Genomic DNA, 24601 nt, shown 5'->3' with positions numbered 1-24601 from the left:
CCTAGCTTTGATCAAGTTGGTTTCCTTTTCGAGTAAAATCCACTGTGTGCTCTAATTCTTCCTGAACATAGGCCTTTGTGGCATGGCTGAGTTGGGAAGTGCAAAACCAGGTGCCTCTTAGTGAGAGAGCAGCAAGAGAATGCAGAACTAACAAGAAGCAACTCAGATTCTGTGGAGGAGAAGCCTGGTAACATGAAATGCTGTTTTAATGATACTTGTCCTGTGTATGTTTGACTAGGATGGGTAATGTCTTCCAAACGTGATTCAGTGCCATGTTGTTGACTTGCAGGGCAGGGAGAGTTGCTTGTGGTCAACATGTGTTCCAAGGTGGCCTCTTGCCTGGAGAGAGATGTACAAAGCGTTCTTGCTTTCCCCAGTTCTGCCAGCACCTTTATGGCTTTTGGACTCCATACCACCACACTGATGGTATGTTAAAATAAAATGCCCTCTCAGTAGGACATACTGAAGAAGGAAAAAAAAAAAAAATGGAAAATTAGGAAAGCTTTGGATTGGCAGCACTTTGTAAACCCTCTTGTAGACCTTTTTGCTTGTCTACTTGTTCTTGTCCTTTGTGCTTCTGGAGGAAGGATATCTTGGTCTCTGAGAAGAACACCAAACCTGCTGTGCTGCTTAGTTTGAAGAAAACAGGTCAAAACAGGTATAAAGGGATTGTGAGGTTTGTTTCTTCCTCTTTTCCCTAACAATCAATCTGCCTCTTTGCCAGACCTGCTTTTTCCAAAAGCCTTCAAGAGCATCAATCTGATGACCAGAAAATTACAAAATACTGCCCGTCTTAATTATACGGTGTAATGCTTTATCCTGCTTCAAGAGTCCTGATGTGTGATGATAACATACAACAGAAAAGCAAGTGTTGCATGGAAGGTATTCAGTGAGACTGAATGAACGGGCAGGTGACATGAATCTGGTTAAAAGGTCTCAAGCCTGGGCTCTCATTTGCTTAGTGTGGCTGGCTTCTTGCATTTGGATTTCCACAGCTGTTGTGGCCAGAGTTTCCCAGCTGTTCTGTCCCACAGACTGCACAGGCGGCCCTGTCTCCTGTGCTTTGCGTTGGTCTTTTCCAGTCCCCATTTGGTTCACAGTACCATGATGGATCTTCTGTTTTTTTTTTTTTGCTGGGTCGACACTAGATGGCAATGCATCCTTGGTAATACTTTGTCAAAGGCAGAGCAATTAAGGGGTTTGTTTCTGGTGGGTTTTATATCTGGATACTGTTTTTTGTACAAGTTGTTCCAATAGCGTCCTTTGATTGGAAGCTGATGCATTTTCCCTGTGTGAAGCAGACAATTGTTTTGTGACTGTCAGGATCAGATACAAGACCTAAAGACAGAAATGTGGCAGTGTTTTCCAGCATGAGATAGCTATGCCTTTTACAGTGCTTCCTCAGCCTTTTGCTCTGGTGTAGGACATTTTGGCATTTCTGAGAGCCTTTGGGTGCTGGGTTGAGTGAGCATCCATTTTGGGTGGATGTACAAACAGCACAGCTGTGCACAGACAACCTTGCAAAGGCAGAACCATCTGCTCTCTAAACTTGTAGGGACAAAACTCAAGGAAGGCATTCAAGGTGTAAAATCACATATATGTAAGTAGATGTTGGTGGGATGGCTCACAGTAGGGACTCCTATAAGTCTCGGGAAGATCTGCTCCTGTTGTCAGCTGCTGGCTGTGCACACTGCAGTGCTTCCAGTAATGGCAATTACACATCCCTAGGCTGCTGCCCAGGCCAGGGCTGTGTGGTGCGTGTATTTGACCTGGAGTCTGTCTTTAGTTTGAAGACAAGTTTACTGATGTATTAAAGACTTTGCACGATCAAGTAGAGTTTGCTGAAGTGATTTTTTTTAGTCTTTATGAAATTAATGCCAAAAATTACTGTTGTGATTTTTTTTAAAGGAAGAAATGCAAACTTTCAGCCTCTGGGCAAGATCAAAAATGTGCTTGAATCTTTACTTGGCATTAAAACAGAAATGCAAGTCCTTGGGCAAAACAGAATCTCTGCAGAGAAACACAATTTTTGGTTGTTAATCAGAAAATGTGGGCCTTTGAGAAGTTTGCTACTGGAATTTTTATTTTTGGCCAAAATGCTAATTTTTTCTCCCCTATTAAATAGCTTGACAAACATCTTCAGGGTGTTCCATGGAGAAACTGTTCCAAAGGTTAGTTACCACTTACAGCTCAAAAGGGGTCTTGTATTTCCAGCGTGGGTTTATCTAATGTCAGCTTGCAGCTTCTGAACTTGGCTGAGCAATTAAAATATCTGATATCATATGATGTTTTCCTGGTGTGGATGTGCTTGAGCTTAACCAAAACCCAAGATGATGCGTGCCCTCACTCCTTCCCCATCAGTTTAGCTTTTCAGGCTGCAAGGTGAGGATAAAAACTTACATGAAGTGCAAATGAGAATCCCTGCCTCATGTGTCAGCTGCCAGCCAGCTCTCCCTGCTTGTTGGCCGCCCCCCTCCTTGCACCACTGCTCTGTGCCAGTGAGCCCTGCAGTGAGGATGCTGTGCCCTCCTTGTCTGTTCTGATGGCAGCTGATGTGACCCTGGAGAGTGTTGGCAGGTGTCGATGCCCCTACCATGTTGTGCGCACAAGTGTGTGGGCTGTGCTTGCAGCACCTCTGGGGTCAGGGTGAATGGGGATCACCAGCAGGTACCCAAAATGCATGAAACATCAGAAACAAAGCTGGGGTGATGTGCTGAGGGCATATGAGGACCTGTGGCCACTGGTGGTGATAGGGATGCTCGGAGGTGCTCCGTGTTTTGGCACCTGTATTACAGCCTGAGCTTAGCTTTGTGGTCCTGGTGGCAGAGCTGTCCCCAGCCCTGCAGGGTGTCAGGTGGGAGATGCAGAGAGCATCAAGGTGCAGGCGTCACCTATCTGAGAGCCCGTGGCAGGTGCTGGCGGCTAGCTGTGCGCTGGCTGTAGCAGCTCGGCACCTTGCTGTAGGGACACTGCTGCCCTTGTGCTCCCTCAGGCTGGGTGCCACAGGGACTCCTGTCTCCACAGTGACAGTACCCAGGTGCTGCACCCTGCCCTCTGCTAAGAGAGCAACAAAACAAAAATTTACCAAAGCAGCCCTACGGTGTGGTGTACTTCACCCAAGGAGACGCAGAAACGGGCTGGTGGGCCAAGCGTCCCCTGGCGCATCGCCACAGCCTGGCTGAGAGCCCCTGCATGTGGGGCAGCCCCGAGCTGTGCCGGATGGGGCCTCGAGCCTTTTTATTTCAGCAGCTGGGCCTGAAAGTCAGCGGAGCGGAAACTGCTTGGCGGCGCCAGCTGCCTGGCCGGGGCTGAGCTGCATGGGCACCCAGCGCTTCCACGTTCCCTGCCCCCTCGTTTGTGTTGGCACAGGCTGGAGAACGAAGCTGGTTTAATTGGCAGTTGTGTTTGTGGCCAGGGTGTTATGAAAAGGTTTTCTGTCTCCCTCTGTAAGTTACCCTGAATATGTTTTCATTCTTAATATAATATTCACTTCATTATTAGCTGAAAGAGGCTCTTTTGAGCAATTTTTTTTTCCTCTTCCAAAAATATATTAAACAGTCCCTTCATACAGCAGTGCTCTGAGGGCTGTGATTGTCTGCTGGAAGGGAAGTGAGAAACCCGATGGTAAATGGGATTTATACAGAAATTCCTTTCTTTCACAGCACGCCAGTGCACCAGAGCAGCGGCTGGCTATGATGTCCAGGCATTGTCGCTGCTGGCTGGGCACCAGCATGGACTGGGCTGCAGGTGATGGATGAGGGCTCGCCTGCAGGGCGAGCTGGGTAGACCCGCTGGGGACCCGCTGATTTGCTTGCTTTGCTCCTCCATCAAACATCTCCCCTGTGAGGCAGGGGCATGAGAAGGTGTCCTGGGGCTGCTGGCACCTGGAGCTGCATTTTACTGATGCGAGCTCAGGCTGTGGAGTCAGGGCCTGGCCTCAGGAAATCCTGCGTGTGCTTTGCGGGTTCCTCAGCCTTGCTCCTGTGTTCAGTAGCAAAGGCTTTTCTGGCACAAGTGAGGTTTCAGGGGCTTGTTCTTTGTTAGGTGTGTTTTGAGGTATTGCGTACAGCCAGGCCTCTGTGTCATGGTCTCACAATGCCACTCTTCTTACGGGCAAGTTTTTTTCTGTGACTCCGGGAAGAGACCTGTGACCTGCAGCAGCAGAAAGCTGCTCTCAGGGATGACAGCCAAGCACCCAGCCTGCCTTGTACAACCTGCAGAGGCACTGGCTTAGCCCTCCCATGGGCACTGCAGGCAGAGGCCTTGTTTGGTCCTGATGAAATGGCTCTGCTTTCCTCGTGTGTGCTCTTCAGCACTCCTCGAAGGGCATGTACATTCCAGACTTCCTCTTTTTGTTGAGTTTGACACGCTTTGGTTATTTTGCGTGAACGTGAGGCCACAGCCTCTGAGCCATGTAGGTGTATGAGACAACTGTGAGCGGCCATACAACCCCTGGTGGCCTCCCTCAGGTGTCCTCATGGACGGACAGATCATGTGTCTGGGTCAGGCCGGTGCTGCTGTTGTGCTCGTGGCCCCTACACAGCCCCTGCGTCCCAGATCTGATGGTTTGTGGGGTGCCCAGGGCTGGCCAGCACTTGCTGGGGGAGATGGAGCCATAGGAGTGAGCGAAGGTGGGTGGCAGCGTGCAGCTGTCCTGGACACCAGGAGCGGAGCGAGGGCTGTGGCTGGAGCAGGGTCTGGGCGGTGGCCCCAGGGCCGTGGCCATGTTGGAAGTGCTGTGCACAGGTATTGTTTTGCAGCCTGATGGGAAACAACAGCTTGCACGCCAGGAGGAGCATGTGGGGCAGGGACACAGTGCCACGTGAGAACAGCATCCCACCTTGGTGCTTGGCCCAAGGAAATCGGTGGGACTCATTTGGCCACGGGGTCACCTGCTTTGCCACTGGACCTCCGCTGAGGCAGCTTGTTGAGGAAAGTACATGAGTTGACCTTCATCCTGGGATTGTGTGGGGTCCTGTGTTAAAGGACGTTTCTGCAGTGTGGATGTTACTAACCTGCACGTTCTTGCTTAAGAAACCAGATAGTCTGCCCGCTGTTTTTTTTGGCCAAATTAACTTTCTCACTGGCTTTGGTGAGAAGCAAGGTCAGGTCTCCATCCACTCCTGTCTGAAAGGCAATTGCTGTATTAGGTACATCTCAAAGCATGGGGAGGGCTTGGAATAAGATTTTGCTACGGTGAGAAGCAGGAGGAATGCCTGGTGAGGGGGCTGTTGTGTCCCAGGGCCTGTCCTGGGAAAAGCCCCTGCCCTGAGCCACAGCCTTTCAGTGGGGCAGCAGCATCCTTGCAGATCCCCTGGCATCCTCAGTCCTTCCCTCAAACACATGCAAAACATAACTCAGGCAGAGCCTGAGGTGCTGCTGCGAAAGCACAGAGGAGCACAGAGCAGCTGCCTTCTTGGAGCACATTTTCCTTTTCTGTCAAAGGAGTGTGAACGCAAATCCCCCTCTGCCTCGGTCAGCAGCACTGGAGCTGTGGCGGTGCTCCTTCCCCTGTGGTCAGCTGCCATCATTCCTCACCATCCTGCGAAATGCATTAGGGATCGTGCCATGTGCTGATGAGTATTCAAGACCTGGCTGAAATTGGGAACAATTAGCAGTTGTTTCAGTGAACATCTGTTTGCTGTTGCTCTGTCTTATGGCTGACACCGGCATCACCCTTCTTTCCCCCTCAGGAGATGCTCGTGCGTGGGACTGCAGCTCAGTGAGCAACCTCCCCATGGGTCAGTCTGCTTGATGCAAACTGTGGACGAAGGGTGCCGTTGGGAGGGGTTTAACCTGCACAGGTTGGGAGACGGAGCATCCCCCAAGCCCTTAGGCGGCTCTGCTTGTTCGTCTGTTGTTGTGGCCATCCCTATTACAGACATGAGTGTGTTGAAGGGCTCCCGCTGTCCTGATGCTCTGACGGCAATGCTCTCATGGCAGGGTGAGCCCACAGGCCCTGCCAGCCCTGGGTGAGCAATGCCCAGGCCTTTGCACGCAGTGGCCCCGTGTGTGTGACCCTGGGGACCTGCTGCTGCAGGGGGCAGCTCTGCTCAGCCCAAGTCAGGCTGTGGAGAAGCCATGGAAGTGCTGCTGGAGCTGGCCCTGGATCATGCTGCACTGGACCCTTGGGGCCTCTCCTCCATTTGGCTATGGGATGTGGGAGTTTGAAGGCACACAAGATCCTGTTTTGAGCCAACAGGATGCTGAAGACAAGCTCTGCAGTGGGGAGGTGTGTGAGGAGCTGTGCATCAGGGATGGATGATGATGAGACTTCTTTGGGGCAGAAATTCTCCTGGAAGAGCACTTTGGGTGGTGGATCGCATCCCCTTCAGTGAGCTCCTGCCCTCGTCATGGGCAGCTGCGTGTGTGAATGCACGCATGCACGAGCACACGTGTGTGTCCGGTTGGGCAGAAAGGAAGGGTCCAGGAAAAGGTTGGGGTTGCAGCTGAGAAATCTGTGAAGTGGGTGGGAAAAAGGAGGATCTGGATTTTACTTAAAATAGGGCTGAAAGCTGTGGCTGGGACCCTGCCCTGGCATGGGGAGTGTTTGACACTCTGCCCGACTTGGCCGGTAGTGGGGAAAGTGAGATTTACAGCTCTGCCTTCCTGCAGCAGGGCGGGGGGAGAAATGCCAGAGCTTCCCACACCTGGGGGCATGGAGCAAGCCTTGTGTGAGCTGGGGCAGGCTGTGGGGGACGTGCACGTGCCAGGCGGAGGGGCTGGTCCCCCTGTGCAATGCTGGCTTTAGCCGAGAGTGTGGAGCTCTACCAGAGGCTGGAGCCATGCACGGTATATCCACAGGACACGGCTGGGTACAGCACTGGGGAAGGGCTTGCAGTCACAAGGCGCCTGCAGTTGCCCTGAGCGTAGCTGCTTCTTGGAAAGGCTAATGGGAAAGTGCCGAGTGCCAGAGAGACCAGGGGAAATTGCAGAGGTTTTCCAGGCAGCTTTGAGCTGGTGTTCCTGAGCCCTCACTCTCTTCCCTGCCTTGGGTCCCGGTGGCAGAGCTGGCTCCTTCCAGACAGCCTCAGCGAGTGCTGAAAGCTGCTCTCATTCACAGCACGCCCTGAGGGCTTGGTACTGGACACAGGGCAGTGCCCCTGCGCCATGGGCCGGGTGGGACAGGGCCCGTCCTGCCTCCCCGGGGCAAAGGAGAACCCGGGAGCTGGACACAGGCACTGGAAACGTGTGAACTGCAAGGTGATAGGGGATGAGGAGGAGTAAGGTGGCATGGCTGCTGGGGAATGGTTTGGTTTTCCATGCCCTCACATTTTCCTGCACTCACAGGATGGAAAAGGTAGAGGCCCAAAGGGGGGAGAAGGTGGGAGGGGGGACAAGTGGGGACAGCAAGGCAGGCTTTCCTTTTCCAGGATGTTTGTGACATTAAATGTCTGCCAGGGCACAGACCAGCCTGTCCAGCTGTCCAGCTGTGCTGTGTAGGGCAGGGGTGTGCTTGTGGCCCCCAAGGGATGTGGGTTGGGGTGGCAGAAGAGATGTGATCAGGAAGCTGTGCCCTGGCAGAGTGGCTGCTGCCCTGGAGTGCAGTGGGATGGGAACCTGCTGCTGTGCTCTGAGGGTTCCACCTGGCCCTCCCTGCCCCCTCCTGCAGCACAGCACCCATGGGGCTCCCTGTCCCCCTGGGCACGCAATGATGGATGGGGGACCGCCAGCAGCCTCCCTCCTTTCTGGGATTTTGGGGGAGGGAAGCAGTGGGCAGAGCTCTGCCCTTCTGTCCCACCTCTGCTCTGAGCCCTTGGGGCTTTTACAGGCTGAGGATGCTTGGAGGGTGGCCAGGGACCAGCCGCTGCAGCTTCCTGTGATCCTCTGGGTTTTCGGGTGGGAAGAAAGGGTATCTCAGAAGTAAGACGTACCCTGGGGCAACAGCCGTCTGAGAGGGCAGCCCCTGGCATGGCTGGGCATGGCTCACCCACAGCCACGGCATTGCAGTGGGGTGCAGCATTCCCCCACACAGTGTGGCTCACTGGTCTAAGCTGCACATCTGGAGGCACATTTGCATTCCTGTCCAGCTCTGCTTGCCATTGTCAGCTTCAGGGCACGTTCCTTTTCTTGGTTCTTTGCCCTGTAGACAAGGCGAGATGATGACAGATGTAAAGAGGTAAAAGATGACTCAGGTTAAGTAAAATCCTTTTTCCTTGCTACTGATGTCTGTACAAGCACCTGCAGAACCTAGCCTGGAAGGGCAAGCCGGTGTGGGAAGGGGCTGGCAAAGCTCCTGCCTTTCCCAGCACCAGGGAGGTAGCTGGGGAAAGGCTACAGCTGGGAAGACATGGGTGGGACATCAGGGGAAGAAGGCTTGGGTCACTTTCCATCCTCTGCACATACTTCCATGAGTTCTTCTTGTTAAGACCTTTCAGCAGAGCTTTCAGCAGAGTGAGGGCTCACCCTGTCTTTAATCCTTTCACTCTTTTTCCTTTCCCATCTCCATGGCTGTTACCATCTCTTCCCTGCCATGGAGCTGTGGTCCCTTCCTGGGCAGCAGCTCTCCTGCCTCCACTGTGTCTGGCAGAAGCGAGTACTTCGCAGGGCTCAGAGTGATCTGCCAGCACTGAGACCTTGCTCTGGCTCTGCTGCAGGATTTGACATGACCTGTAGGCATTCCCCTGCACATGAGCCTTTGCCCTTCTGTGTCTCCTTGAGTGCTCCCAGCTCACTTAGAGGGCTGGTGCTGATTAGAGGGGAGCAGAGGCCCAAAGGGGACCAGCCAGAGGTAGGAACGGGACAGAGCAAAGCCCTCCTCTAGCACACGAATGGGTTGGATCGGTGTCGCAGGGCAAGCCCCACACAGCGCCCGCGTGTCAACTGGCCCTCGTGGAGCTGCTGGTGCACCAGCCTTCGCTTCCCTTAGAAATCATGCCCAAGTGCCAGCAGTTGCCAGAGTGGGCTGAGAGCCTTCCCTGCTGTTGTCTGACCTTTAAAGAAAGGTGGTTGAGAGGTGGAGGGAGGGGACATCTCTTGAAAGATTATTTGTTTCTCATGAACTATATTTAGGCACCATCGGAAAAACCCCAAACTGCTGAGTCCTGTTAAATAAACATTGGAGTTCTGTGTTTTTTTCCCCAGATGAGAACAGGGTTAGTAAGTGAATGGTAAATAATATTTTTGTTTAACATACCTGAGGGTTTCCATTCCAAGTTCCTGTCTTGAGCTCTCAGTGCCATGATGACAGCCCTAAGGAGGCACTACCCCATCTTGTGAAAATCCAATTTTTCAAAAAATAAGGAGGCACTCTGATTACCCACTATCTGCACTGTTTTGTTTGTTTTTTAAAGCTTTGCATTCTTTAGTATTTTCATAAATGTTTGTGTATTAGGATGTCTTTTATCAGGTGTGTGGCATGCTGCTGGTAGCAACGTCCTTCTGGGGTGCACTGCACGCTCCCAGGAGCTGCAGCTGCTTGCACACACCAGTGCCTGCCTGGGGCTTTAATTCTCCATTTTGGATCCTCTGTGCCTGAACTTTGTCCCTGGGGCATCCCACTCGGGTCAGGTTGGGGCATCCCCGAGGAGTGTCTTGGGGTGGCTACGGCACTGCCAGCGGGTGTCGGCAGGCAATCCATGTTTGCTGGTCAATCACGAGTGTAAGAGATCGTCTGACCAGGCATCTGATACTGCGAGGCTCGATGAGGACCAGAGTGACTGGTGATGATAAGGAAACAATTATTTGGGCATGAAGTCCAAATGTCTGCAGGCGGTGAGAGGCAGAAAGGCTCTGTTTTCAGTTGATTTGGAGCTGGAAATCCTTTGTCCAAAAGTGTACAAAATTCAGTGTCCACCTGGCTTGGCCAGGACATCAGTGTCAGTCCTGGCCTTGTAGGGTGCCGGAGTAATCCAGCTCCTTATTGCAGCAGCTCATCCGCAGCAGCTCAGCTGTAAGCACACTGAAATGAAGAATTGTGTGGTTATTGACTATGCACAAAGGCTGGATGGAGATAGCAATGGAAATTGTTGAATGACCACGGTGCCCAGGTAAACAGATAAGAGTTGTGGCTGAAGAACTTCTCCCTGGAACAAATCTCTGGACAGGTTGGAAGTGATGGTCTGAGCACACTCCACACAGAGAGGAGATGAGGGAAGTACTGAAGGAAGGTCTGGATGGGAGGGGAGGACATGCGTACCAGGGGGTCGGTTGAGAGCAAGAGGAGACACAACATTGGGTAGGAGCTGTCAGGAAGAAGAAGGACTGTGACCCAAACATGGGCTGACTTGGGTCATGGAAAGAAAAGCGGTGTAGTATTGCGTTCCCCAGTGCCAATGAGCTCTGTCCAGTAACGGGGCATTGGGAAGGGGATGAGATCTCAGGGATGTGCAGATATTCAGCTGGAGATTGCTTTAGTCTTATCTGCCTCAGTCTGCTCACAGGGCCCAGTCTGAACTTTGCCGAAGGGCTTGAAGCCAACCCAGCCCAAAAGCACTGGTGGAAGCACCAAAACTCTTCCCAGGCCACCCCTGCCCCGTGACAGTGTCTGTGGTTGCTGGGTGCTGGCCCCGGCTCCTCAGCATGGCTGCGCAGCTGGGAGAAAGGCTTCTGCCTCCAGCTGCCACAGGGGTGTCTGCAGCAAGCGCGAGGAGGACTCGATGATTTGAAGGGCCTTTTTCCATCTAAGTGATTCTATAATTTTGTGACTTTCTGGCATGTGCACACGGGACTGCCAAGAGGCCACTCATGCTTACAGGCAGCGGGGGAGGTTTTGGGGGCTCTGTGGGTTCAGTGCATTCAGCTTTCGCTGGAGACCTGCCTTGGTTTGGCTGAATGGGCACTTTGGCCCACTCAATAGGAAGTTAAAAGCATCTCCAGACCAGCACAGTGTCCTGGCTATCCTCAGCTCTGTGCGGAGCTGGGTGTGAGGACAGGGCCGCTGCAGTCACTGGAGGATGAAGGAGAGGCACAAGAGCGGGGGAAGGCAGGGATGCCTGGAAGAGCCTGAAACTCTGCCTGGGGAGCACGCTGCTCTGTGCAGTGTGAAAGGCAAGAAAGCATAGGGACGCAGACGAGGGGATGAAAGAATGGAAGGGCAGGAAGAGCATGTTCCCACTGTCCCATGCCATGCTGGGGTGCTCCCGGCAGGGTGAGACCTGGTTTCTTCCCCCCTTCTCCTGGCCCCGCCACAGGGCTCAGCCCAGCCCACGTCCTGCCTGGCTCCAAGCTGCCCCATGGTTCTCGTCTTCTCCTCTGAGTTGTATTTATTTATTTATATGGAGATGTAATAAAACTCCAGCAGGAAACGGAGGCGATTCCCTGCCGTTCCCCGCAAGCAGGCCCTGGGACAGGGCGAACAAGGAGGCACATTGTGCAGTGCAGGCCCGCCTGCCAGCACCGGGCTGTGCGCGGGGCCGAGGGGCCTGGACCGGGTGAAGAAAGAGCCGAGTGTGTGCCTGCACCGGGGCTGCTGCTGACACCAGCATGCTGGGAGCGCAGCCCAGCGGCACCACGGGGCTGTGGGATACGGCGTCCTGGGGAAGAGCTCCATTTTGGCAAAGCAGGCGGGTGCAAGAGGCAGGCAGCGGGGCTGGGGATGAAAGGGCTTCTGTGCTAGCCTGGGAAGTCATCTGGGAGCACAACAGAGCCTGCTTCAAACACCATGCTCCTCCTCTGCCTGTTCTTGGTCTGCCAGGACACTGGGGAACGCTGAAGGTCAGCTGTGGGGCAGACAGTCACCCCATGGCCTGGTCTGGTGGCTGTATGACCCATTGTTCCCAGAGCTCGGTCTGCTGGCAGCGAGCTCCAGTCCTCCACCAGCCTCTGTGAGGCAGCTGCTGTAAACTGCTGGTGTTGCCATCAGTAGGGTTCAGAGTGAATGCCTGCTGCTGAGGCCTGCCTGTGTCCTGTCCTCCCTGCGGTAGGGTCTGCTGGGGTGAGCAAGAAGGCTGGGGCAGGACACGGCTCAGCCCAGCTTTCTGGGGAAGACGCTGGGGCAGGCTGGGGTCTCCAGGCTTGTGCGTCCCAGCCCTCCAAGGAGGCTGGAGGCAGCCGGTTGTGCTGCCAGCTGCATTATCAGCCACACTCACCAGCTAAAAATACTGTCTGCAGGAAAAGCAGCCAAGGGAGATGGTGGGGGACAGCCTAATTTTCTCACCTGTCCCTGCGCTAGCCATCTCCCCATTGGGGCTCCCCCAGGGGCACCCCACTGCCATCCCCCTCTGACCCCTGAGTATGGAGGCTGGGGAGCCACCAGCCCCACGCTGCGCATGGTCCCCATCCACGTGCTGGTCCCTCAGGCTCCCAGGGCTCTCAGGAGGCCAGGGCCATGCCCTGTGCTGCCTGCCCCCAGCTGCTCTAGGGTAGGGCTGCCAGCAGCAGGACGTTTCCTCCATGCTGCCCCATTGTGCTCTGGAGGGAGGCTGCTGTTGCCCTAACGAGGCCTGGTGCAGCTGGGATGCCATCCCTCTGCCCACATCCCCTCTGCCGGTAAGGATAAATCCTGTTCCTCTGCCACCCGCTGGGAGCAGTGAGGAGAAGCTCAGGGCTAGCAGTGGGCACTGAGCATCCCCAGCACCCTGCTGACGGAGATGAAAGTGGAGAGCACAAGGTGGGAGCAGCCTCGAGCCAGAGTCTCCATGCAGGGCTCTCAGCCTGTCCTCTCTGCCCCCATGCCACTCACCCTGATCCCTGGTGTGGGTCTCAGCACCCAGTACCCTGCTTTGCTTTTTTTTACAACATTTCAGCAGCACCTCTTACTGCCCAGGGCTGCACAATCTCCCTTTTAGGTGGGGAATGCAAACAGGGGACCGCGTCCACGGCTCCCAGCTGGGCAAGATGTGCGGCTGGCATGGGTGGACACATGGACATACACACAGACATGTCCTCGGCACCTTCACCTCCTCCAGCCCTGGCCAAAGCATTTGCTCTCTCCAGGCTTGCATCTGGCGCAGCTGTGCCTGGCCTCGCCTGTGGCTCCCACTGACCTTCTTGAACGTGGCTCTTGCAACTACTGAAGTTACCAAAACCACACACCAAGGGGAAGGGGGAAAAAAAAATCCCAAATCCTCCAGGAAATGTCTTTGCAAACCTTCTCTGCAGTGTGGCAGAGGTGCTGGCTCTGCTGGCTGTGAGCAGGCCATTTATGTCCCACACAGGGACAGCAGTGTGGCAGGGACATCCCCCATCCCCCTTTGCTAGGGGGCCAAAGGACACGGGGGCATTTGCAAAGAGGTTTTCTTCCCCATGATGCAGTGTTGGGTCAGGCCCTGGCTTGGCTCAAAGCTGGAAGGGCATGGATGGGGCTCTTACAGCCCCTCAGAGACCCTGCAGAGCTTTTGGCATCGCTTGCCTACCCCACACCAGCCTGGCACCAGGACTGGGAGAACGTGACATCCCCTGCCATGACAGCTGGGAGAGTGAGTGTGCAGATGGAAGGGGAGTGAGACTAGGAGGGGACAAGCCCTGGCCTTTAAGGGTACACATGCCAGGACCCGGGTGTCTCAACATGCAGCCTTGCAGGGCTGTCAGGTAGCGTCTGGGGGACAGCAGGAGCCCCCAGAATGCGAGGCCACGCCATTGCTCCCTGGCTTGCCCCATGCCATGTTCTGGTGCTGCCATGCCCACAGTGTCCTTCCTAGACAGGGCTGCCTGCCCAGTGACACACGCTGCAGAGTCCCGTGAAGCCATAAAAATAGCTGCAGCTTGGGAGGAGGATGGGGGGGGTTGTTAATTCCCCCCCCCCGCCCCGGGGTTCTCATTGCATTGCTATAATTAATGCCTGAGTCAGGGAAGAAATGGCTTTTCCCTTCCATTGGTGCTGGCTGGGGCTGGGGCTGGGGCTGGGGCAGGGACAGTGCCACGAAACTCCATCTGCTTCACCCGCCTCCTCCTGCCGGTGCCAGGTTCCTGCCCCCATTTCTTCGGTGTCTGTCCCCAGAAATCCCCAGCTTCCAGCTCCACTGCCACACGCCTACAGTGGGCAGTCTGGCGCTGAGTGGGAGCTGCTCATGGAGGCCGCAGGGTGCAGAGCATCCCATGGCCTGCTCCAGCCTGGCGGGCACATTGCTGCGCACACGTATGCGCATTTGTCTGGCATGGGAACAGAAGGGTTCCAGTCTTGGGGATCGCTTGTGGCCACCAACACCACTGGTGCGGGGAGACCCAGCTGTCCACACAGGTTCCCAGGTGGGTGCCAGCCTGGGGCCCCATGAAGTGCCTGATGTGGGGCACAGCCCGGGGGGGGGGGCTCTCCCAGGATAGCCCCCTTCAGCTGCTCCCCAGCCTATCCATCCCTGGTGCTGGCATCCCTTTGAAATTGAACCAGTTGGCCTTTCACACCAGCTATTCCTGTGAAATTTTTCAGGAAGGGAAAATTGCCTGGATCCCCGCAGGGCTGTGCCCTCGTCCTCCCTCCAGCTGGTACCAAGAGCACAGGGTCCTTTGGAGCTGAGGCTTGCTCCTGGGCACAGCTGCTGGCCTGTCCTTGCTTTTTGGGCTCTAAGTCCTTTCCACAGCCCCTGCCTGCGAACCTGGCACTGCAAAGAGCTGGGACCACCTGGGCAGACCTGAACCAGCTGGCGAGGGTTGGGGCAGAGGTAGCACAGAGGGCACGGGGCCCCCCACGTCCCTGTGCACATCCTGCCTGCCCCTGCCAGGGCTCGATGGTGCAGCGCCTCAGGCCCCTTCCCAGCTCCATCCCCCTCTCCTCCTCCATCATCCCTTCCTGTGCTCCATCACAGCCTCTCCTTCTCCGTCATCCCCCCTCCCCTGCTCCATCACTCCCATCGAGGTTGTCCCCATCACTGGTGCCAAGGGATCCCCCCAGACCCTGTGCCCATCCATGTGGATGCTGGGGGAGGGGGGGAGCATCTTGCAGCCTTTCTTTGCAGCCAGGCAGCAACATGGGATTATTCTCAACCCATGGCCTTCCTGCCCTCCTTCTCTCTCCCCTTGCTGAGAATCTTGCACAGGTTTGCAAGCCCTGTTGACGGGAAGAAAGGAAATGGTGCAAAGCTGCTGCCAGGAACCACAGGCTCCCGGGCTCCTGCGATATGGCCTCACTCCACCAGCCTGGACGCTTCCCGGGCAGGATTTCTGTGCAGCTTCTGTGATTTCTTTATTCAAGCTATTGATATTGGATTCTCAGCCCAGGGACACTTCCAAAGCCATAAATCTGCTGTGTTGCTCTACCTGGTGTTCTTGTTTTCACTGCAAGGCGTCCAGACCTGCTGGAGACCTCGGCTTCTGTGCGTGGCCATGCTGCTCGCTCTCCCAGCCATGGGCACGGTGCTTTCAGCGTGCCCACCCCCCAGCAGCCCCAGTGCTCCCCACCCGTCTCAGCTGTGCCACGGGGGCTGTGCTGGCAGGTACAGGGGGGCCAGCACTGCCCTCGATAGCTGGGCAGGTTGCTTACCAGTGGGCGGGCATGGTCACCACTGATTGCCCCATTAGCTGTCAATGCACCAAAAGGTCAAAATTTGGCCAAGTTTGGGGGGGGGGCAGTGGCACAGTTGTTCCCCCCTCCTGCCCCCACAGCAGGGACTGAGCCTCCACGCAGCGGGTGTGTGAGGTGCTGGGGAGGCCTCACGGATCCTTTGCTCTCTACATGGGGCCTTTGGGCCCCCTGGGCATCCCGTGAGGCACCTGAACTGGTGTTGGGGTGAGGGGCTTCCCAGGGTGCCACCCTGGGGTGCAGGGCGGAGTTGAGCAGTGGCCACTGCTCTGCATTAAAGGGAGCCCCTTGACTCTGAAAATCCACATGTTGCTCTTGGCTGGGCTGCAGCACCCCCTGCCAAGAGCAACAGTTTTACATATTAAAGCAAAATTAAATTAAAAGACATTTATTTGTGAGTTTACCCCCCCCATTAACCCTTCACAGTCCAGGCAGCAGCACTGGGAGCTGCGGGGGCAGCGAGAAGTGTCCAGATAGATTTTTCCCTTTGCGCAACCCCACTGGATGAACGTGCAGGAAGACCCAGTGTCAGCAAAACAGGAGGCGGCTCAGGCAAGACGGCAGTGCAAAGGCTCAGGCACCCTGGGGCCCTGCCAGCCCCCTCCTGTGGGCACTGCTGTGCCCGCTGCACACCCAAACCCTTGCTGGGCACTCAGAGCTGTTTTCTGAGACTCGTGGCTCTTGCCAGGTCATGTTTCCAATTTTTTCTTAGCAAACGGGTCCATAGAGGGATGCCGGGTTTGCCTCAGCTGCAAGAAGCCGGGAGCTGGGCTTTGGGGTGTGGGGTGCCCTGAAGTGGTGGCAGTGCCACCCTTGGGTCCCTTGCCCTACGTGGGACACACAGCCCTGCCGTGGGGCCACATCTTGGAGTGGCCGAAAGGGAGGAGGGGACAAGAAAAAGACAAGGGACCCCAGGGACAGGTCCTAGTACCTGTCATGCTGGTGCTACCCCAACTCAGCCACAGCATCATCCCTGGTGACATAGCTGTTCCTGCCAAGTGGCCCGTGGGTGGGGATTTGCCCCCAAATCTGCCCTGCAGCAGGGAAAAAAAATAAATAAATAAAGCCAACGACACAAATGCCCATTTCTTGGAGCACACAAGGGGAAGCGTGGCATACCTTACCCAAGGCACAGATGGCCTGAACCCAGGCGCCGCTGAGTGCCAGCTGGGTGTGCGAGCCAGCGCTTCCTGAGAGTACCCCGGGCCGATGGGACACAGCCCCGGTGAGCACCCCGCTAGTGCCTTTCCCTGAGCGTCATCTCCCAGCGGCACCAGAGCTGGGCAAGCAGTTGCCCTGTGATAGAAGGGAATTCCAGTGCTCTGCTTGTCTCCCACACTGTTAGAGTAACTGATAAGCGGCTCCCATGGAATTTCCTTATATCACAGAATTGGGTATGTTTAAATAATATACGGCTGGAGTGTCAGCGTGTGGATGGCGATTAGGAACAGCGCTGACAGCCTGTTCTTTCGTTACTGAATAAACAGCAGGGCTCGGCGCTGTCTGCAGGAATGCCTGGGAACAGCGCTGCGCCCCGGCGCCAGCCCGCACCCCGTGCGCCGCGGGCACCCCCGGTGCTGGTCCCGGGGACCCCGCCTGCAGCGCGCCGGCTCCCGGTGCTGCCCCGCCGTGCCCGCGGGGCTGCTCTCCCGGCAGCCCGGCCTGAGTGGGCGCCGGAGACAGCGGCAACACCGGGCCCCCGGCCCCCCCGGCTCCCCCGGTCCCCCCGCCCCCCCCGGCTTCCCCGGCCCCCCCGGCGCCCTTGCCCGGGCGGCAGCGGAGCCCTTCCCGGGGATGCCGGGGCGGCCGCGGCACCGGCCGTGGGGCTGGCGACCCCCTCTCCCTCCTCTCCCCCCCCGGGTGCCGCTCCCAGGCCGCCCCGCACTCCCCGCGCCCCAACTCCCGCGTGTGCCGCCCTCGCCGCCCCGCCCCCCCTCCGGCAGAGGCGCGGCCCCGTGCCCGTGCCCGCCCCGGGGGCGTGGCGGCGGCGCGGGGCGGGCTGTGCTGTCCCGGGCCGCCGCCTTGCGCGGGGCTCGGCGGGGCTCGGCGCGGCGCGGGGCCGCCGCCGCATGGGGCGCGGGGCGGCGGCGGCGGCGGCGGCGGCGGGCGGGGGGCGCTGCCCCGGGGCGGCGCCGCCGCGGCAGCGAGCGGCCGGTCCGGGGGCCCGGGGGCGGCGGAGGGCGCGGGCGGGCCGGGCCATGGCGGCGCTGTAGCCGCGGGGCCGGGGCCGGGGCCGGGGCCATGGCGGCGCTGCGGCTGCGGCTGGCCCTGTCGGTGCTGTGGCAGCTGGCGGCCGCCGGCCGCGGGCTGGAGCTGGGCGCGCTGGAGGCGGCGCGGGGCCGGGCGGCGCGGTGCCAGCCCGTGGACATCCCCATGTGCCGCGGCATCGGGTACAACCTGACCCGCATGCCCAACCTGCTGGGCCACGAGAGCCAGCGCGAGGCTGCGCTGAAGCTGCACGAGTTCGCGCCGCTGGTGGAGTACGGCTGCCACGTCCACCTGCGCTTCTTCCTCTGCTCCCTCTACGCGCCCATGTGCACCGACCAGGTGAGCGCCAGCATCCCCGCCTGCCGCCCCATGTGCGAGCAGGCCCGCCATAAGTGCGTCCCCATCATGGAGCAGTTCAACTTCGGCTGGCCTGAGTCGCTAGACTGCGGCAAGCTGCCCACCAAGAACGACCCCAACGCCCTCTGCATGGAGGCCCCCGAGAACGCCTCGGCCGCCGAGCCCCACAAGGGCCAGGGCATGCTGCCTGTGGCACCCCGGCCCTGGCCACCGGGCACTGCCGAGGGCCGGGGCCCCGATGGGCTGGGGGCCTGCGACAACCCCGAGAAGTTCCAGTACGTGGAGAAGAGCCTCTCCTGTGCACCCAGGTGCTCCCCCGGGGTGGATGTCTACTGGTCCCGGGAGGACAAAGACTTTGCCTTCATCTGGATGGCTGTCTGGTCTACCCTCTGCTTTGTCTCCACTGCCTTCACTGTGCTCACCTTCCTGCTTGACCCGCACCGCTTCCAGTACCCCGAGAGACCCATCATCTTCCTCTCCATGTGCTACAACGTCTACTCAGTGGCCTTCATCATCCGCTCGGTGGCAGGGGCTGAGAACATCGCCTGCGACCGGGAGAATGGGGAGCTCTACATCATCCAGGAGGGACTGGAGAGCACGGGCTGCACCATCGTCTTCCTCATCCTCTACTACTTCGGCATGGCCAGCTCGCTCTGGTGGGTCATCCTCACACTCACCTGGTTCCTGGCTGCTGGGAAGAAGTGGGGACACGAGGCCATCGAAGCCCACAGCAGCTACTTCCATATGGCCGCCTGGGGCATCCCGGCCATGAAAACCATCGTCATCCTCACCATGCGGAAGGTGGCAGGGGATGAGCTGACAGGGCTGTGCTACGTGGGGAGCATGGATGTCAGCGCCCTGACTGGTTTTGTCCTCATCCCACTCTCCTGCTACCTGGTCATCGGCACCTCCTTCATCCTTACAGGCTTTGTTGCCCTCTTCCATATCCGGAAGATCATGAAGACAGGCGGTACCAACACAGAGAAGCTGGAGAAGCTGATGGTGAAGATCGGTGTCTTCTCTATCCTCTACACTGTACCGGCCACCTGCGTCATCGTCTGCTACTTCTATGAGCGGCTGAACATGGATTACTGGAACCTCAGGGCCCTGGAGCGTGGCTGCGTGCCCCTTCCTGGCCGGCGTGCAGCCAACTGTTCCTTGGAGGCCTCGGTGCCCACCGTGGCCGTCTTTATGCTAAAGATTTTCATGTCACTGGTGGTGGGCATCACCAGTGGGGTGTGGGTATGGAGCTCCAAGACGCTGCAGACCTGGCAGAGCCTGTGCAACAGGAAGCTGGGCATGAGGACTAGGGGCAAGCCCTGCAGTGGGGTCAGCTGCAGCGGGGTGCACTGCCACTACAAAGCCCCAACGGTCATGCTGCATATGACCAAAACAGACCCGTATCTGGACAACCCAACGCACGTCTAGAGCAGGGTCTGCCTCTCCCTGGGGACGGCATGCTGGGACAGCGAGTGTCACGGGTAAGGGACGGGGGAGTGCAGTGGAGCCTCCCGGGAGTCCGCTCTGGAGCGGGAGCCACCGGGTGCAGGGAAGGGGCGAGGGCAAAGGCGGAGTGGCAGGAGCGTGAATGCACACTGGTTTGGGGGTGATGAGGTCCGCGGGACCCAAAGGGAGCTCCCCGGGCACCACTCGACCCTGACAAGTAGCTGCTTTTTCCTAGAGATTGTTTTGTTTTTGTTGCTGTTGCCAAATCCAGTGACTGTTCTAACGCTTTCTTTGGGGGGGGGTGGAGGGGAGGGCAGCAGGGGCCGGGGCAGGAAGGGGAATAATCCAGTTTGTGTTTATTTAATTCTGTAATTTATTTTAGGTTTTTTTTTTTTTTTAAATCATTAGCTGCAAGGAATGGAAAAAACAATAAACCCTGGATGTGTTATTTCAAACTGAGCCTCATGCTGTTTGGAGGAATTCGAGGGGGTTGAGAACAACCACATGGGAGCCCCCAGGCTTGGAAGGAGCTGAGGTGGCAGGCCAGGGGCCACGGTCCCGGGGACGGGCAGTGTGATGGGTGCATGCCTGCCAGGCTCTTCCCAGGCTGTGCAGGGAGCGTCCCCTCTGCTGTGTTTGGGACTGGTCACACCATGCCCTTCTTCTCCAGCATCCCAGGTGCTGGGCTGGGGTGGGCACCTGGGGGCTCCCTGCACCCCATGCCTGGCATGCTGGCATGGTGCCCCTCAGCATGGGGAGCATGCAGCTCCCTCTGTCCGGCTCAGCCCCACTCAGCACCGTGGCTTCTCCATGGCTGGGCTTGGCGCCTGCTGCCTCCCACTGCGGGTTTCTTGTGCGCGTGTCGCCCTGATGAATAACCTTTTCCACTCCGTTGCTTGGTAGGTGATTCCTGTTGGTACCATGAGATGCTGGGGTGTATGTGCCAGGCAGGGGGGGCTAGGGGCACAAGCAGGACCTGTGGGGCAGTGCAGTGCCCAGGCAGCGTGGCTGGTTGCGAGCTGAGGTGCTGGGCTGGGGGCCGCAGGACCCAGAGTAGGGGGTGGGAAAGGGCTTGGTTTTGATGTGCCAAACAGAAGCCCGAGGTGCGGGTAATGGAAACTTCTGGGCAGCTTTATTTATCCCCTGCTCCAGTTACAAGCCCATCTCGCCTTCCCCATTGTCAGGAGGGAAACTCAAGCCTCAGCTGGTGCTTGTCATGGCTTCTTGTGGGGCGGAGCCGGGGGTCTGTCTGCACCGCACCATGGGCAGGGTGGGCTGGCCGGGGCACTGGGCGCACGGTGTGGGCAGCCAGGCCTGGTTCGGGGTGGCTCTGCCAGGACTCGGGTGCAGGGGCTGCTGCCTCGCGGAGGGAACCAGGGCACGGCTCTGCGGGGGCAGCACAGCTCTGGGCCTGCTGGGCTGGGCTGCCTCTGGTCAGTGCCTGGCGCCAGTGGGGAGCTGGGCTTAGACCTCTCTGTCCTCTAATTGTTCATTAATTAGCCAGCACTGGGGGGGGCCTCCCTGTCCCTCTTTCAAGAGCAACAAGTCTGTGAGGGAGCCTCCTTAGCACACCCAGGTTAGCACTGGCGAAGGCCTTGAGCTCAGAGCCCTGACAAGAGCTGCGAGCTCAGGGGGCTGCTTGTGGGGGGCAGCCATTTCCCCTCCCCACAGCCCCTCTGCACGGGTTCTCCCCCACTGCCAGCCCCAGCAGGGCCAGGCTAACAACATGCATTTAGCGTGAGAGCAGCCCTTGTACCCTAACCCAGCCACTGGGAGGCTTCCTCAGCCCTGCCAAGCACCCTAGGGCAGAGGCAGGGGCTAGTGCTGACCCCAGCCTGTCCTGGTCTTACTGCCACCCTGCAGAAGGCTGCTGCAGGATTGAAAGAGACAGGCAGAGCTTGGCTGAGGGAGCTGCACCCTTTGCCCAGCCGTAGTTGGAGGAGCAGTGGCAGGGGCCCATGGCCAAGGGCAAGCTGTGAGCAGCCAGCCCTGAGGCCGCAGCAGGAATGGGTTACGCAGCCCCAGCCCCTTGCCTGCTGCAGCCACTGAGCTCAGCAGGGCTGTGTGCACCACGGTCGCTGGTGTGACTGATGAAACGAAGTGCCTTTAATCCACCCCCCCACCACTGCCCCTTGGGGGGGGGGGCTGGGACACTGGGAGAAGGTGAGTGATACTGCCCACCTCCCCCAGGAGTTGGTGCTGCCATCAGCCACACCTGAGCAGAGCTGGAGACAGCACTGACATGCACTTGCTGGCATGCAGCCCCTGTGCAGGGGCCCTGTGGTGCCAGGGCATCCCTTGGCACCCAGTGGTGGGTGCCCTGAAGCTGGGACATCTTCTTGTGATGCCGGAGCCCAGAGGGTGCTGAGCAGGCAGGTAGGCACCCAGTCCCATTCCTAGGCTGGTCACAGTGGCGCCAGGGCAGGGACCCCCATGTGGTACCCCTGCTGCAGGGCTTGGGGGTGGTGGGTGGGGTTGTAGCCTCCTGGGATCTCTGGCCTGCCATGGAGGGTCTGTTTGGGCAGATAAAAGGGCCATGACCTGAGGCAGGAGAGTCAATATTGGCTCCAGGACAGGCTCCAAAGTCCAGTGCAGGGAGCTGGCTGACAGGGAGCTGGGCAGGGGGCGGCTCACCTGGGTGCCACATGCCTGTGCCAGAGGTGCAACCTGTGCACCAGCCATGCTGCTACCAAGGGCCTTGCAAGACCCCTGGCGTGCAGGGAAGCATGTGGTGCCAAGCCCCAAGCTGGCTCAGTGCAGCAGCAGCATGAACACAGGCACACAGCACAGCAGCAGCCCATGTTCCAGCTCCCTGGGTGGCTTGTGGAGTCTGGTGGGGACACCCTGCCCTTGAGCACCCTGGCACTTGCCAAATAGCTCGCTGCCTCTCAAGCACTCACCCAGATAAGTGCGTGCTGCTGGGCCCCAGCTATCGCACAGTGATGGAGCTGCCGGCGCCCGACCACTGCCTGCCTATCAGGCCCAGTAGCCCAGCTGGCTCCACTGCAGGCCTCAGGAGCTCAGCAGGGCTGGCCCTGCTAGCGCCACAGAGCCAGACTAAGCTGGAGATACCCCTCTGACCTGCCTTCTGCTGGGGACCCTGCCTTTGTCACAGCAGCTCTCAACATTGTGCCACAGACCACTTCAGTGTCACTGCTTTTCTGCAGCTCCCCAAGCCCAGGGTGTGCTGGGGAGAATCAGCTGCCCGTGCCGCAGCACCCCCAGCTCACCCCAGACCCTGCAGGCCATCTCCCCTCCATCCTGCTTGGAGCAGCCACAAACAGAACCAAACCATAGCAACCCCCCCCACCACTTGCCGACACCTTGCGCTTGGCCCTCGCAGGATTTGAGCTGAAGCTGGTCTGGTTTATAGAGACCAGGCCGAGATCGGCCCTGTCCCATCCCCCCAGGGAGCCCTTCTGCTTGCCTCTCACAACTGCCTGAGGCACAGGAGGCAAGGCTGCAGAGGCTGAGGCCACCCCGAAGTCCTGGCCCAGGCTCCTGCTCCCCAGCACTCCTGGAGCTGCAGACATTATCACCCCTGCCCCACAAAGCAGGAAGGTCCTGGGTCCCTTCAGCAGCAGAAATAAATTCTCTGTGCTCTGAAAAGGTGCTAAAAAAATCCCAAGTCACACAGGCCATTAGTTGCTTAATATTAATCATTAAGCTTCAAGGAAGCCAAGATGGGACCCGGGCAGAGGGCCCTTGTAAGCCACTCCCTGAGGCCACACTGAAGACCCAGAAGACGCAGGCAGCCCCAGCCCTGGTTTGTCACCCAGAGCGACAGTGGGTGCAGCTGGGCCTGCCATCGCCCACCAGCCTGCAGCACCGGGGGTGCCACAGCTGCCTGCCAGCGCAGAGTAGGGACAGCTATTTATAGGACACTAATGCCATGCAGGGGCTGCTATAAAAAGCGAATCTCAGAAAAGGTCTTACAGCAGATGCTGCTGTGAGGTCTCCACACTGAGGCCTGGACCCATCCCAGCTTGAGTCATGCTCTGGTTCACCCAGGTCCTGTTGCACATCCAACACGCAAAGCCTTCACTTGTGGTGTGGGGATGAGGCTTCTCTGAGGAAAGCATTATTTATCCATCATCAGTAATCTTAAAGCCCACAAAGCCCGGGGGGGGGGCTAAACCCCGCTCAGCCCAGCAGAACTGGACCCCACTTGGCTCAGATCAGCTCCTGAGCACTCCCAGCTCTGCTCCTAAACAACCAGGACAATGGCAATGCCCAGGAAGGCATCACACTCCTGACCTTATGGCACTGGTAGAAGGACAGTCAAACTTTGACCAACACCTTCATCGTATAGCTGACTGGTTGTACATCAGCAACAAGTGGTTACTTGGCCTGGTGCTGAAGCCTGGTAGAGCAGAGTGTCCCAGTCACGCTGGGAAAGAGCCGATGGCTCCTTGGGAGCCATGCTTTGCAGACACAGCAGGAACAGTTCTCACCGATCTCCGAACTGCAGCAAACAGGGCTGTGGTTACAAAATGCACATTAACAGACCTAGGGAGGAAGTTTTGATGGCAATCTAGACACACAATGCTGAGGTGAAAGAACAAAGTTATTTAGCTCCCCTCATCACTCCCTTGTATTCCCTTCAGAACAACCCACAGTGCCATGATGCAGTAAAGAGCCCCGCATCCTGTTGCAGGAGCGACATTTGCAATCCAAAGGAAGAGAACGGTCTGAAAGGGGCAGCCAGCTCAAGGACTGCTCCCTCCTGACCTTTCACTGTCCAGGAGGCAAAAGAACACATCCCCTTGTCTTTGGGGAGGACAATCAATAGGGCCAGCTCAAAGCACACGCCTCCATGCCAGCAAATAACCTTCTGCACAGCAAAGCTCAGGAAAAGGCATCATGCAAGACAGCTCCATCACAGAGATGGTAACAGCAGCACAACCCACCTGTCTGAGCAGCTACACCACCTGGACCAGAGGGGCACAGCCCAGGAGCTGGTATAACCAAATGTGAGCAGAGCTCAGCCTAGAAGATGGTTCTCCAGAGTTGTAAGCTGACCCAACCCAGACTCGGTGCTCCTTTGATCCTTTTATCTGTGCCTCCCTTTTCCCTCCAGAATTAAGACAGCTGTATCACTTCTGATGCAGGCTCTGGGGAAAGCAGAGCTCTGTGGAACATGAGATGTCTCAGTCTTGCACAGAGGGCACCTACAAAGGACTTGAAGCAAGCCAA

At 57.6% G+C, this 24601-nt stretch overlaps 1 protein-coding gene across 1 annotated transcript; it reads left to right on the top strand.

Annotated features, from left to right (window-relative positions):
* The first annotated feature begins 17635 nt into the window (after nt 1-17635).
* On the top strand, nt 17636-19860 carry FZD9 (frizzled class receptor 9). Its single transcript, XM_035559101.1, has one exon. It carries the CDS (start codon nt 17636-17638, stop codon nt 19385-19387), a length of 1752 nt encoding a protein of 583 aa, XP_035414994.1. The 3' UTR covers nt 19388-19860.
* Nucleotides 19861-24601: the final 4741 nt, after the last annotated feature.

This window comes from Cygnus atratus, chromosome 20 (assembly GCF_013377495.2).
Source record: "Cygnus atratus isolate AKBS03 ecotype Queensland, Australia chromosome 20, CAtr_DNAZoo_HiC_assembly, whole genome shotgun sequence".
In the NCBI taxonomy this organism is placed as follows: domain Eukaryota; kingdom Metazoa; phylum Chordata; class Aves; order Anseriformes; family Anatidae; genus Cygnus; species Cygnus atratus.
This window is presented reverse-complemented; position numbering and strand designations above follow the sequence as displayed.